General features: G+C 38.0%; 3 protein-coding genes across 3 annotated transcripts; 2 read left to right on the top strand and 1 right to left on the bottom strand.

Moving 5' to 3' along the window:
* Nucleotides 1-719: 719 nt before the first annotated feature.
* On the bottom strand, nucleotides 720-1,568 carry LOC139191703 (uncharacterized). The gene is made up of 2 exons (XM_070812700.1): nucleotides 1,164-1,568; nucleotides 720-1,067 (listed from the first exon to the last, which is right to left on the bottom strand). The coding sequence occupies exons 1-2, from the start codon at nucleotides 1,566-1,568 to the stop codon at nucleotides 720-722; spliced, it is 753 nt and encodes a 250-aa protein (XP_070668801.1).
* A 3,824-nt stretch (nucleotides 1,569-5,392) lies between these two features.
* Nucleotides 5,393-8,616, top strand: LOC103400441 (mediator of RNA polymerase II transcription subunit 17). Its single transcript, XM_008339092.4, has 8 exons — nucleotides 5,393-5,619; nucleotides 5,733-5,931; nucleotides 6,033-6,146; nucleotides 6,234-6,319; nucleotides 6,613-6,985; nucleotides 7,072-7,536; nucleotides 7,622-7,939; nucleotides 8,122-8,616. Exons 1-8 carry the CDS (start codon nucleotides 5,531-5,533, stop codon nucleotides 8,443-8,445), a joined length of 1,968 nt encoding a protein of 655 aa, XP_008337314.3. The 5' UTR covers nucleotides 5,393-5,530; the 3' UTR covers nucleotides 8,446-8,616.
* A 462-nt stretch (nucleotides 8,617-9,078) lies between these two features.
* LOC103400440 (uncharacterized) lies at nucleotides 9,079-11,893 on the top strand. The gene is made up of 4 exons (XM_008339091.4): nucleotides 9,079-10,314; nucleotides 10,920-11,084; nucleotides 11,178-11,229; nucleotides 11,323-11,893. Exons 1-4 carry the CDS (start codon nucleotides 10,058-10,060, stop codon nucleotides 11,440-11,442), a joined length of 594 nt encoding a protein of 197 aa, XP_008337313.2. The 5' UTR covers nucleotides 9,079-10,057; the 3' UTR covers nucleotides 11,443-11,893.
* The last annotated feature ends 1,998 nt before the right edge of the window (nucleotides 11,894-13,891 follow it).

Raw genomic sequence — 13,891 nt, 5'->3', positions numbered from 1 at the left:
AAGGGTTATCATTTGAGATAACAATGTCTCTGCTCAATAATGAATGTCCATTAGAGTTGGTAATGATCCTACGCATCATGGTGGACCTTGGATGACCCAGACGGTCATGCCAAAGCATGTAAACTTTTGAATCAATGAACTTCTGGTTCATGACAGTATGTGATTCAATTGTCCTTATGTATGTATAATACAATCCACTCGACAAATCATGCAACTTCTCCAATATACGCTTCTGGGTATCATTGGAGGTAATGCATAGATACTTCACATTTTATGCACTTTTCGTTTCAATGTGGTATCCATTTAAACATATGTCTTTGAAACTCAACAAATTTCGAGTAGATCGAGTAACATACAATACATTCTGTATGGACAATATTGTTCCATTTGGTAACATAATCTGGGCTTTCCCTGAGCCTTCAATTATATCTGATTGGCTTGATATTGTTATTACCCTTACTCTTGTAAGCATCAAGCTTGAGAAATACTTTCAATCACAAAGTATTGTGTGTGTGGTTGCGCTGTCTGCAAGACAAATATCTCCGCCATTTCTCAAGTTTTGAGAATAATCACAATTTTTATCCATGCTTTCTGAGTAAATGGAATCATAGTTAACAAACAATTTATAACAGAAAATTTAAATGCCAGTTTTATTTAATTGAAATGCTGGTTTTAAACTACAAGTTCATAATAATAAAAGTACAGCAAACATAAATGATTCATTCGGACCGATACACTTCATTCCCCATTTCCAGAATGAAGTTCGAGACATCTAGGTGGGTTGTGTTCAATTGTCCTGATAAGTTACACATTGGGTCAGGTATATCCATTGGTCTAGCCTGGTCGAGGAAATTAGTCTCGACACCCTTCTCCTTAAGGGATGCTTGATATAGATCCACCAGATGTTTTGGGGTACGACAGGTACGCACCCAATGCCCATCGCCACCACACCTATGGCAGGCTTCATCAGAGTTTCTAGGAGCATTGTTCATACGAGCTTTGCCTTTGTGGCGATTTCCATTTTTAAAGCTCGGGCCTGAATTTTGCCTTGGAACCTGGTTGTGAGACTGACCACCATGGTTCTTGCATTTCCTGTTCCACTAACCTTGCTTATGGCCACGTCCTCATTTATGATTATCGCCACCAGAGGATGTGGCGTTTACTTCGAGGGAAACAACATTCATTTCTGGGAATAGTGCAGATTCAGTAAGTCGGAACTGATGATTTTTCATCAGTAGCTCATTATTTTGTCCAGCTGCCAAAAGCACAAATATCAACTGGTTGTATTCAGTGAAGACTCGCGCTCTATATCGCTGCTGCAGGAGCACGTTAGAGGCATGAAATGTGCTGAAAGTCTTTTCCAGCATATCTTCCTCAGTAACAGTATCTCCACAGAGCTTCATCTGAGAGGTAATTATGAACAACGCAGAATTGTACTCAGCCACTAACTTGAAATTTTGGATCCTTAGGTGAGTCAACTCATAGCGAGCTCTTGGAAGAATCACCGTTGTCTGGTGATTGTATCTGTTTCTCAATGCATTACATAGAGCTAATGGATCTTCAACCATTAAGTATTCGCTTTTTAGTTCCTCATCAAGATGGCGACGAATAAAGATCATGGCATTCGCCCGATCTTGAGAGGATGAGTTGTTCTCTTCCCTAATGGTATCTCCAAGATTTCATGCTTCTAGATGGATCTTGGTATCCAGTACCCAGGTAAGGTAATTTTTCCCAATAATGTCCAAGGCAGCAAAATCAAGCTTTGCCAAGTTCGCCATTTTCTTTTCTAAAAGAAAAATGAGATGGGTAAGAACTTGCAATAATATGTATTCCTGGGAAGTGTAGTGCTAGAACTTCTGGTTCTTACAAATTTTTCATTTTTGATCTTCAAGCCAAAAATGATAAGCACTCGAAACTTCAAGCTCGAGATTTTCATGATTAATGAGAAGGGCGATTGTACCTCACTATTCTCATCGAAATAAGCATAGGATGAGCGATTATTCCGCACCACTTAAACAGCAGGAAAATTTAAATACGCAGAGCAATGTGGGCGATTATACCGCACCACCTAAAATTGCAATGAAATTAAACAACATGCAAATTTAAATATGTAGGGTAGGGTGGGCGATTATACTGTTCCACCTAAAATTTGCAGTAAAATTAGATCTGCAGTCCAAGATAGGCGATGATACCGCACCATCTTGGATTGCAGTAAGATTAAATTTGCAGTTCAAGATGAGCGATTATACCGCACCATCTTGGATTACAGTAAAATTAACATAAATAAACACTGGATTAGAAACCAGGAATTGCACCAAACAATAAATCAAAGATATAAGTAACTGTTAAATTTAGAACGAGAAGTAGGCATGGTGCTAGCAGTTCATCGTGAGGATGCATCACGCAGATGAAGCAGAAGAAGAAAAAGAAAAACAAGAAAAACCTTAAAAGAAGCATTTTTTTTCTTTCGGTTAAGGGAGATGTGAACTATTTAAGGTTAGAGAGTCATGCTGATAACGTATTATAAATAGGCAAAAGTTAGAGAGATAACATTTCTAAGGACAGGAGCGAAACAGGTGCAAAATATCACATTATAACTTTAGTAGCTATAACACATTATTGCATGGTAGATAAAGAGAGTGAGGGATACTGATATTATTTCTCTTACTTTCTTTCGCAGTGCGTCTCAATAGCACACGGAGTGCTCTATTTATAGAGTCACTTTCGTGAAACCTTACAAATGAGGAATGATTACATTTTGAAAGTTTCAAACAAACACTATTCCCAAGTCTCATTTCTTTGAGTGGGCATCATAGTCTAAAATATCCATAATATCTCGATATTTCCATCGAAATTTCCGTGTTTTTGGACTACCGATATTTCTGATATCATCGATATTTTAGACTTTGCTAAGTCACTTATGTATCTTACCATGCAATGTATAAAGTGTAAAATATTGTACTAATTCATTATATATAAATGATTATAGTGTGTTTAAACTTCTTTCATTAATTATTACATATTTTCTATACTCACAATGTTTGTCAGCTCACTATATAATCAACTTAAATTAGTTATATCTATCATGCAATGCATTTCCTTCCAATTTGTTGTGATAAACTAATAGATAATTGACTAAATAAACATCCTGCAAAGTTTCAATAAAAATTTCCAAGTTTTTCTTACAATTTCCATGGTTTTTATTCAATTTTTATTGATATCGATAATATCCTGATATTTCATTGAAATTTCCGTTTTTTTGAACTCTCGATATTTCCGATATCATCGATATTTTATACCTTGGTGGGCATTCATTCACCCATTATCTCTACAACACATAGAAGTTTGTTTGGAAAAGTACTGTAGCACGGCTCCAACTTCTCCGTATGCCATTTTTTTATTTCCAAGTATGGTTCCATGATAATATTTTTGGTCCAGCTTAATACATTCCAAAGATTCTCCTCCACCTGCTTGTTTGCTTATTAACTCATAAGTCAACTTAAGTGGAATCCCCATTTTTTTCAGCCAACTTAAGTGGAATCCCCATGTTTTTTCAGCCAAGTCTACTTGAGTGGCTTGTGATGCTGTGATTTTCGGTGGGATGGTAACATATGAACATATTCTTTCTTTACTAGGGATGATTATGTTGTTTAGCACAAGTATAAATATAAATATCCTAGTACGCTTATCCAACCTAACTCCCATATGAGCACCACATCCAGTCCTCGTCTTTGCTCTTGATCTTTTAATCATATCATTTCGCTTATCTATGGATCGAAACCCTTATTTAGCACAAGAAAAAATTCTTGAAGTAAATTCACCAGTCTTTTAATTATTGCCACTGCTTTCTCTTCGAAATTTCAAATACTAAACCCCATAATTCCACCATACTCTTGTAGAAATCATATGATGCCTTTTCGATATCAAACTCTATACATTTTGTAGATTTCAATTTCAAAGTACCTTCTAGTCGTCATTTGGTTCATCCATTATATCACTTACTATCAAATTCTACCACAAAAATAAACCGAGATTCAGAAAACTTGAGCAAAAGCATAAATTTCCAACGACGACAAAATAAAAAAGGTCATGTATTTTAGTTCAGCAACTGACTTGTCTCTTTTCTACAGAGGCAAAGCAAATTACATTTTAAGCCACTGCCCTTTAATGCTATCTAATTGCAGAAATATCATAACAAAAAAGAACTTCAATAATGGAAGACTGGCCTTTCGTTATTGAAGACTAGTGGCAGAAATATGAAGGATTTGTAGAGGAGAGTTTGGGAGAAGATCATTGTGGTGAGGTTGGGCTGAGGTCAAAGAATTGTGTTTGCTCTCCGGTTCGCGGGGATGGTGGCAGCTGCTATGCTGTTCATCCATTTTGTTTGTTTTTCATTTTGTGAAAAATGTGAAAAGGTGTTGTGCTCTTACATAAAGATGTGAATTTGAATTCCGTTAGTGATTAATGTAATATCTAACTTAATAACGCTATCACGCGACTAAAAGAAATGTCCAAGTTTCATCTTAAAATGGCAGAAGTTCTAACCGTTGATTGATGCAATTTAACTAAAATACGGATTGATCTTGTATCAAATCCAGAATAGGAGCGGCTCGATAAAGAGCGTCTCAACTTGGTCTCTCTCACCTCGACTCCTTTGATTTGGTCGAACGACGTTAACTTTACTAACGTGACAGTGGAGGAAGACCAAATTATGGCGATGCCCTCACTTCGGGGACAAAAAGTACTAGTAGCTTATCAGCGAATTTCTGGTATATGAATATACTTCTTTTCACTTGACTTTCTCTCTCTTCTGCCTTTAGCTTAGTGAAGAGCGGGGGCTTCCGTACCTAAAGATTATCTTCTGTATGACAATGTTAAGAAGACTAACATTTTATACTAAAATTTGTAAATCGTGTGACGTAGTTGTTGGTGATTGAATTATTAAAATGTTGATTAACGTGCTTATTTACTATTAATGACATATTATATGATTTATAAATTTAATTTTAAAAGTTAATTTATCATGATTATTTACAGTACATCGTGCAGTTAGAAATCATTTAAAATTTAAAATTAAATATAAATAGTACTTAATGAAAAATGATCGCACAATTTATAATGAACGATCATGATCACGGATTCTAAGATCCTCAGGAAAAGAATCCAATGAGGATCATTTTCCATACAAAAACTAAAAATCTAGTTAAAACTTAAAGGTCAACAAAGAATAACCCTATTAGAAAAAGGTTGTGTCATTCACATATATCTTTTTACTTTTTATATATTATTATTAGCTTTGATCATTGATTTTCTTTATTCTTTTAATCGGATGTTTGAAAATTAAAGAGAAAGTATGGAAAGTAAAAATAGATGTGAGAAAAATGTCCGGAATAGGCAAATACGTCTTTTTACACAAAGCAATCCGCGACTTTTCCCTTTCAGTGCCCAGCTCCCCACTTCCCGGTCCTCCTAGTGTTCTGCCCTAATTTTCTCTGAAAATTTTCACTTTCCCGGAAAAAATTGAGAGAAAATGGACGGAAAAATGGAGATCTCGCTCGACAAGCTTCCCATCAAGCGCTTGGAAGTCATTGAAGAAAACGGCCTTGAACGATTTCCTCCGTACGTCGTTATTATTTACCCTCTTTTTGTCTGATTTTATTTTCTCGGCAACCAAACAGGCATCAACTTTTTATTTTCTCGGAAACCCTAATTGTCTATTTCTTCGATTAAAGTGATGTAGGCTACGACGAGAAGCGGCAGAATTTGATTCGGAGAATCGATTTCGCTTGGGCTGTGGAGAAGGACGAGAACAAGAAGCAGAAGAAGAGTTCGAAAGAGAGCGCGGCGACGCAGTGGCAATGGCAGAGCATGGTGGAGAACTTGCAGCTGGCGCACCAGGAGCTCTCCGTTATCATAGATCTCATCAACACTGTTAAGTATTTCGATTTTCATTCGTTTTCGGGGAGAGATTCATTTGAAGGAGCAATGCTTGCTGTGATTGAGTGATTCTAATGGAATGTGAATGTGTGCAGGTAGAAACAAACGATGCTGTAACAGTGGCTAGCATGACGCGTCCTAAGCCGCTTCCTAATGAAGCTATGTCTGATCTTGCTGTGTCTGCAGCAACCAAGCTTCAATGCTTCAGGGTAAATTTCGTAAATTTTTTAAATTCGGTAACTTTTTGTTTGACTGTTCGTGGATATCTGTTTATGTGTTATTGATTACTATTTCAGCATCTAGGAAAGTATTTTAAGCAGTCTGCCAAAGCTTTGGACCGACAGGTTGCTCGAGAAGCGAGATTTTACGGTGCTCTAATCAGGTGAATCTGCAATGTTTAGTGATGCTCTGGCAGTGATGTTAGGTTGTTGGCCATTGATTCTTTCTTATCACCCAGCAAAGCTATTTGCTTTAATTGTGTATATTTGTGCATGACTTTTTTGTATCACCAATAAACAACTTCAATAAGCCCGTTGGTTTCTTCTTGCACAGAGGAATTTGGGTAACTTAGAATTTGTGATACTCTGTTTGTGCATGAGTGAAAGGAACTTGGTACGATAGTATTCATATATTCTTGAACAATATTCTCTATCTCGTATATTGACAAGCGGATAGATTGCAGCAGAACTGGAAAGTTAAGCGGCAGCGTATGGCAGCTTCAGCTTCTGGAAATGAAGGCTTTACCATTGATCTGTTTGACAATTCATTATATGATCCAGCTGCTATATTTCGGCCAACTGCTCTGTCTACAGTTCGTGTTGAACATGACTCGGCTGGCATGCTGGCGATAAATCTACCTCCAAATTCATTTCGATCTCTTCAATTTGGGTTTCTTGGTGCTGATCCAGGTGATACTTCAATTGAATCCAGTAAAACCAAAGTCTATTCATCAAGGGAAGCTGAGAAAGAATCAGTAAGTGATGATGAGTGTGTTAAAGAAACGCATTCACTTCTTCGTGAAGTTCATCAAGCAATCTTCGATGAGCAGGTATATTTTTCACATTATTTTTTTCCTTATTTATCCCTCTTTCACACTTCTTTTTAATGGTTTTAACTCCTGGTCTTATGGTCCAGGTGTTTAATTTGGTAAATCGTGAAGCTTTCAATCAAACTCTAGGAGTCAATGTAACTGGAATACAAGAAAACTATTTGCAACTGAACATTGGTGAAGGAACATCTGTGTTCATATCACTTAGCCCGTCTAAAGATGAACAAACAGCAGACAGTCCAAGCACCCAAAACATAGAGAATGCAATTTTACCTTTGGACACATTGGATGGCCTGCAGTTCCCAGAGGATGATAAACCGGAAACCCCAAAGATAAAGTCAGTAATTCCTGATCAAATTAGTTGTGAAATATATCTGCAACAGATTTTTCACCAGCATGTATTTGTCAAAGCAAAGGATATACCAACTTCAACAGGTGCTCGAGTATCTGGTCAACCAGCCAAAGAAGGTTCTGGACTTCTTGGTCATTTCTGTTTGTCTTTGGCTCATCGGATCTTTTCAAACAAAGTTCTTAAGGAGCTGGAAAATGTGGTAAAGCTCAAATTCTTGTGAAGACATCAATGCTTGAATTTAAATGTGGTTGAACTTTTTCTCACTTGTGTTCATGATTCTGTAGGTTAAAGGGATACCATATCTGCAGCTGTTATCTCACCCCACTTGGCATTCGCGGACATCATCATGGATGCTCTCTGTGAAGATTCCTCAATCTATTCTACATGCATGCCAAACCCGAGCATCTGACATGCGTCACATGAGGAACGTTGCCAAGTCTCAGTTTCATACTAAGGTGGTTGTAACAGATGATTGCATCAATGTAGAAGGGGAAGGTGCTCCTAATGTGGTTGGCCTGTTCAACGAGAATTCTGAGGAAATTTGTTCAATGAACAGATACGATTGCGACTTGGCAGATCTTCCCGTGATAATTTTGCAGCAGGTATTTCTTATATTTCTGAGGCGGTTTAACCGGTTTTAATTTATAAAAAAAAGGGTAGTGTTGTGAAAAACAGATTATTGGCAAACACACCATTGGTGTCTTGTGATGCCTGTTTGCATATGGTTGCATGTGGTACGCTACAACTCATGTGTGCTTAACATGATTGTGGAATTTGGCAACAGGTTGCAGGTCAAGTTATTCGCTGGCTTCACGAAGAAGCTCTTACAGTTGGAATAAAGGCAAAACGAGACTTTCTTTGTTTGTCATTTGAGCTGGATCAGGGCGAAACACTCAGTTTGGTGGCACATGTGGACCCAGAAGACAGTGAAGGATGTATCTCATGGTGGTTGGTCATAGACGGCGGGTTTATAGAGGAACGAAAACTCAGTATAGACGCTTCCGATGCTGCATCAGAAACTAGGAAGTTTTTAGGTCATCTATCCCTGGAAGTGTTATATTCAACACTGATGGACTTGGTTAGCCTGTGCAACGGAGGCGGTAACTGACGATGAAGTAGCTTCTGGTTGTTTTTTTCTTTTTTTCTATGTTATGTACAAATGTCGTTGTCATGTAATCGATATACAATCCCATAACCCATTGTGGCATGTCCTTTGTACCTTCAAATGGGGTACTTTTTGCCCCCATTAACTACTGTAATCATATGTAACCTTTGTTTTTGTGTGGGAGAGCAATAGCTCTAGCGTCCCGCACTGGCCGGCTCGAGATTGGCACAACCCTCGGCCACTAACAACATCTGAATGCAACATTCTTCCTTTTGCAAGCATGCAAAACAACGTCAAATCAAAGCCAGCAATTTGCTTGCTTGCCTTCGAAGCAGGCAATCAACAAGAAAAGTAAAAGTCAATTGGGAAAGATGAACCTGGACGTTTCGCGTTTGGGTCAATCACCCCTCGCCAACTTTTAATAGGCGTGACTTTTAAACCATTCCATCTCAATCTTTCCGTTGTGCAGTCAAGTTTGAATTCGGCTTTCTCTATCACGTCGAAAAAATAATAAATCTGTGATAATTAAACCAATTAGTGATACAATTCTTTTCATGTTGCAGCCGAGTTTGAATTTTTGTACTTATATGATACAAAAAAAGTAATAAACTCAATGATAATTAGTTTGATATCATTGGGTTTGATTTGTCATGCGAGTGTTCTCATTTTTTTTTTCATTTAAATTCGAATTCTCTTATTCCTATAACACAAAAAAGTTATAAATCACGATATATTACCTAACCAAAAACATTAAAGAGGGAAATTTAAAAAATTTAAAATCAAAATTGGAAGGTTCTTTTTCTTTCCTAACATTCTTTTTCTCAAACGTCCAAGAAAGGAATAATATCCTTAATTACTTGTTCCCCAATCCCTGCAAACTTGCAATCCAATCCAAACACTTTCTTTCTTCCGTTGATCCAATTCTGTCTTCCCTCTCCAAACACCTGCACCAGCTCGCAAAGACCAAAAAGACCAAAATACCCCTCTAGAGTTCCGTTAGTTACAGGGTCGTTGCACACAGCTCTCTCTCTCTCCCTCTCTCTCTCTCTCTCTCTCTCTGCTCTCCTCTACTAGGACTGCTGCATGCTTCGGATTGGTGTCTGGAAATCGGAGAAACCGATGAAATTGGCGTCTGGGTTCCGACGGGAGGTTGAATTCGGGAACTGGGTTTGAAGACTTTGAAGCATTCGTTGGAGGAAGATTTTGGACTCCGGCGCCAGATGGGTTTTTTCTTCTGAAATTCTTGTTTTTTGTATTGGAATTCGAGATGGTTTTGCGGGAATTTGGATTTCTGATAAGGGTTCTTTGGATTATCAAGATTTATTGGTTCTTTGATGAGCATGTGGTGGACTTCTGTAATTTTAGGTGATATTGGTGATTGGATTACTAGATTATTGCATTCAATTTTCATAGGTTGTGATAGATACAGAAACACATTGCTGCTCTAAATTTGATTAGAGGTTTAGGAGCAGCAGAAAGAGTAGACAGTTTGCTACATTCCTTGTAGAATTGAATTTTACCGGTGGGGGTTTAGTTAGTGATTGATTAGTGTGGTTTGGTCAGATTCTGCGGCTTGAGATTCTTATAGTTTGTGTAGTTCATATTGTTTGTATCGATGTCGGGTGGTACGCCAACTGGCGCCAGATACATGAGGCAGAGACATAGCCAGGGCTATGCATCTAGCGGCGATGATCTTGAGGATGATGCATGCTCGATTATGCGCACGTCATCCCCACAAAGTCCGAAAGTTTGGTCACGGATTGAGATTTTTGAGAATGTCCTTTGGCTTGCCTCAGCAGCATTCATTGTGTACTATGGTGACAGGAAATCCAACTTGATATATCTCTTCTGCCATGATGAGAGAATTAGAAGGTATCGGTTTTGCTTGAATTGTTCTCAGTTTGCACCTCTAGTTATTATGTTTGTTCATTTGTTAGAAGGGTTGTGCCTCAGGCTTGTGATAAGTGATATGTGTTACTGTTTTATTGCTAGTGTTATTGGACAAGTATACTGTATGACTTGGTTTTTTAGTCTTGCGTTGTTGGGAAACGATACAAAACGTACTCGTGGAAATTTGGTAGTTTCCCATTGAATTGCCTGATTGCTTTTGCAAGCTTCGACAGAGCTTAAACTTATGTTTGATGTATTGCTTGCTATTTTTTTGACACAGCCTATGCCTCTTCATTTCTGTTCACGCAATTGTAATATTAATTTGTTAAATGAGAATTTGGATTATGTGATTTTGATTTATGGTCAAGTGATTTGTGCGTATGTTTGCTTAAGATTTGGGTTATGTGTAAGACAAGCATAATCATGCTGTTTAGAAAATTCTTATGCTTTTAGCGACTGGAGAAGCAAGGTTTGCCTGCATATATTCAGTAGTTGCTCACGAATTATATGGTGTATTAACTTTTAGCTAATCGGGATACATATACATTTTAAAGCTTTCGTTCTTATCTATTTTATATAACCTGCAGATTGCCTTTATACCTTGGGATGGCGGGCATAGTTTTAAACATTATCATCTTCTTTTATACGAGTATGTCGGCATGGAGCGTGAGGAGATTTGACGAGAAATGGGAATTAGCAAGTATATCTGCTTTGCCGTTTGTGACACTACTTGGCGGCATCTCCTTTTGCTTGTAAGAGGAACCATACTGCAATTCCATTTACATTCATCAGGTGGTACGTTTACGGTTACTGCTTCTGACTTGCTGCTCTTTATTTTTTGGCAGCTTCTGCTTCGCTTTGTGGCCAATATGGAGTTTCTTGACGCTTCCTCTTCTGGTAAATCCTGTTTTTTCATCTTGTCATACCTTGTAGATTTACGTATTATTTTTGCTGTGGCAAACTGTCTAAGTACTGTTTGCATTACTGCAGTTCACGCTGTTTATGGCAGGCATGGTTATATGCCCATACATTATAATTGGGATATTTAGGCAACAGCATGACGTGCTGCGTACAGATTATGCCTCGGAGTTAGGTGAAAAACAATACTGATCTAGATCAAGAGCTTCTAACTCAAACCAGGGATGGTTAGTCGCGTCAGAAGAAGATTGAAGTTTTATCAGATGCTCTCCTTGCCATATTTTGCGAGATTGGCCGTTCTGTCATTGTCTTCCAAATCAGTCGGCTTCTACTTTTACCTGAACCTTATTCGGTCGATAAGACTGATGGTACATCCATAGAGTTCTGTATTAACGTGAAGTGGATTGGTTGGGATGTAGTTTTTGTGATCTGATACCGGTTAGCGATTAACCATATAAGCACATTGAATCTTCCGAATAGAAATGATGCTCCTTGTTGCTGGTATGAGCCATCTTCGCTGGGGGTGGAGGTTGTGAAATCACCTCTTATGTCCTTTTTTATTTACCTTTTCTCATTGTAAATGAGCAATGTTTGCACCGTAAATTCTGTAGCTTTGAGTGAAACTTCACTATTCGATTTTGTATACCCCTCTCGATCTCGTTGGCTTGCCTCGGCTAGAACTGGCATGGCAATTAATTTTCCCAAACTAATGAAAACTTTAGGTAGGAATGTCCGATCAAATCATTTATAAGACACCTCTTACAAAAATATAAAATCTCTTATATTTTGGTCCACCCGACCCAAGCTCTAGTTCTACTCCGTGTGAGAGTTGCTTTGGTCAAAAAGCCCTACCGAAGTTTCTTTCATGACCAATAGAATGTGTGGGAGTGTTGAGTTGGAAAGTGAATGTGAACCCCACAAAGAATGAAAGAAGTCAAGTCACTATGCCTTGTCCCCCATCAAAAAGGAAAAGTGGTCTGTCACTACTCTGATCATTCTCTACTTAGTGCTCAGAATAATTGGTTTGAGTTTGCATCGCATGGTGAATAAATGTCACACTCAAATTCCAACACAAAAGCTTGTACAATTATACCGTGCAAGGTAGTGAAACTCCCAATCTGATGGCCACGTTTATTGACTAGGATTGGATTAGTGCACTAGTTTAGATCACATTGTATTAGAGAGGTTAACATTAGTCTAATGTGAAAGTGCTACACAAGAATGAGGAGTTGGATTCCCCTGAAAAATGTACTTGTGTTCAAAAGTCTAAGTTCCATTTGTCTTGGGTTTGCATATCGGGAACTGAGAAGGATAGGAACGTTCTTTACCAATTAAAAGAGCTTCTGACCAAAAACAAAAAAAACAAAAAAAGATTTGAGTTACTGAAGTGCTTCATAAAGATTTTTAATTGGTGCATGTCACCACTTATTTACCACTTGACCAATTAGAATATAAATATGAGGATATAAATAAATAATCTCTCATAATCATAGGTTGAGAAAATCCGTCTTCTCAACCCAATTTGTCAGCACTACTTTTGGATTAGGGCATTAGATTACTTTGGAATGTGAAGTTTTCACTACCCACAATAACTTTCCAAATATTACATTGGATTAGTGCATATGAATTGCTGCTCTTCAAAGATTACTTTTTTAATTCACGCGAGATTTTTTTTTTAATTTAATTACTTCTCAGAATTATTGTGTTTCGGTTTAAGAAGAATGATTTAAGTTGATAGTTTAATCTACCAAATAATTAATCAGAGGACTCATATGAAAAAGAAGCTGATAGTCCTCAAAATTAGAACTTAGGAGAGCAGTTCTGTTGAATGAGAATCCAAACTTTTGGAAAAAAACGTAAGAATCCTAACTAAGCCAAACTCATAAATTGATTGGCAGCAGAAAACAACGTAACATACAATTAGAAGCAGCCAAACAGGTCTACCGTCTAGGGTTCCGCCATTAATTACGTAACTAAAGATGTTTGAGAAGAAGAGAAAACGAAGTGTCGATACCAACCAAAATGGACGCAGACTTGGACATGCCGGCACCCGAGGAGATGAACGAGGAGTTGAATCTTCCCCGGTGGTGAAGGGAAGGAGATCGGCATGCAGGGCCTGAAGAAGAAGAAGCGCCTCAAGGTCGAGGACACCAAGAACGGCAACGAAGTTCAAGGTAACCGTCTTTAACTTACTCGTTTTTCTGAAATTTTGAAACTTTCATTTTTTGGAAATTTGGTTTTGTTTGTTTTGGGATTGGGGTTGATTGGCATGGCTATGGCTAGTTGTAGAAGGGTGTTGGCAGACACCACCTTTGGATATCATGGAGAATATCATACAGCGCCTCGACTTACTTGATCGGATTCGCGGCTTAAGCATCCTCTGCAAGTATTGGAGTTCGATTGCATTGCGAAGAGGCATCGGCAGTGTTCGACAATTTCCTTGGTTAATAGGCACTAAACCAGATTGGACCCAAACCAAGTCCCAAGTACTTAGGGTTAGAGTTCACCATCCCGCCTGATGGTAACGTTATCAAGTTAGGGTTGTCAAAGCGAAATCAAGGGCGGTTTCATAGTTCCTGCAAAGGTTGGTTGATTATGGTCAATGAAGAAAACTTTAAATTATTTCAAAGATTTGGAGTTC

The sequence above is a fragment of the Malus domestica genome, chromosome 15, assembly GCF_042453785.1.
Source record: "Malus domestica chromosome 15, GDT2T_hap1".
NCBI lineage: Eukaryota > Viridiplantae > Streptophyta > Magnoliopsida > Rosales > Rosaceae > Malus > Malus domestica.
The sequence above is the reverse complement of the archived record's forward strand: the minus strand, read 5'-3'. Positions and strand labels throughout refer to the sequence as shown.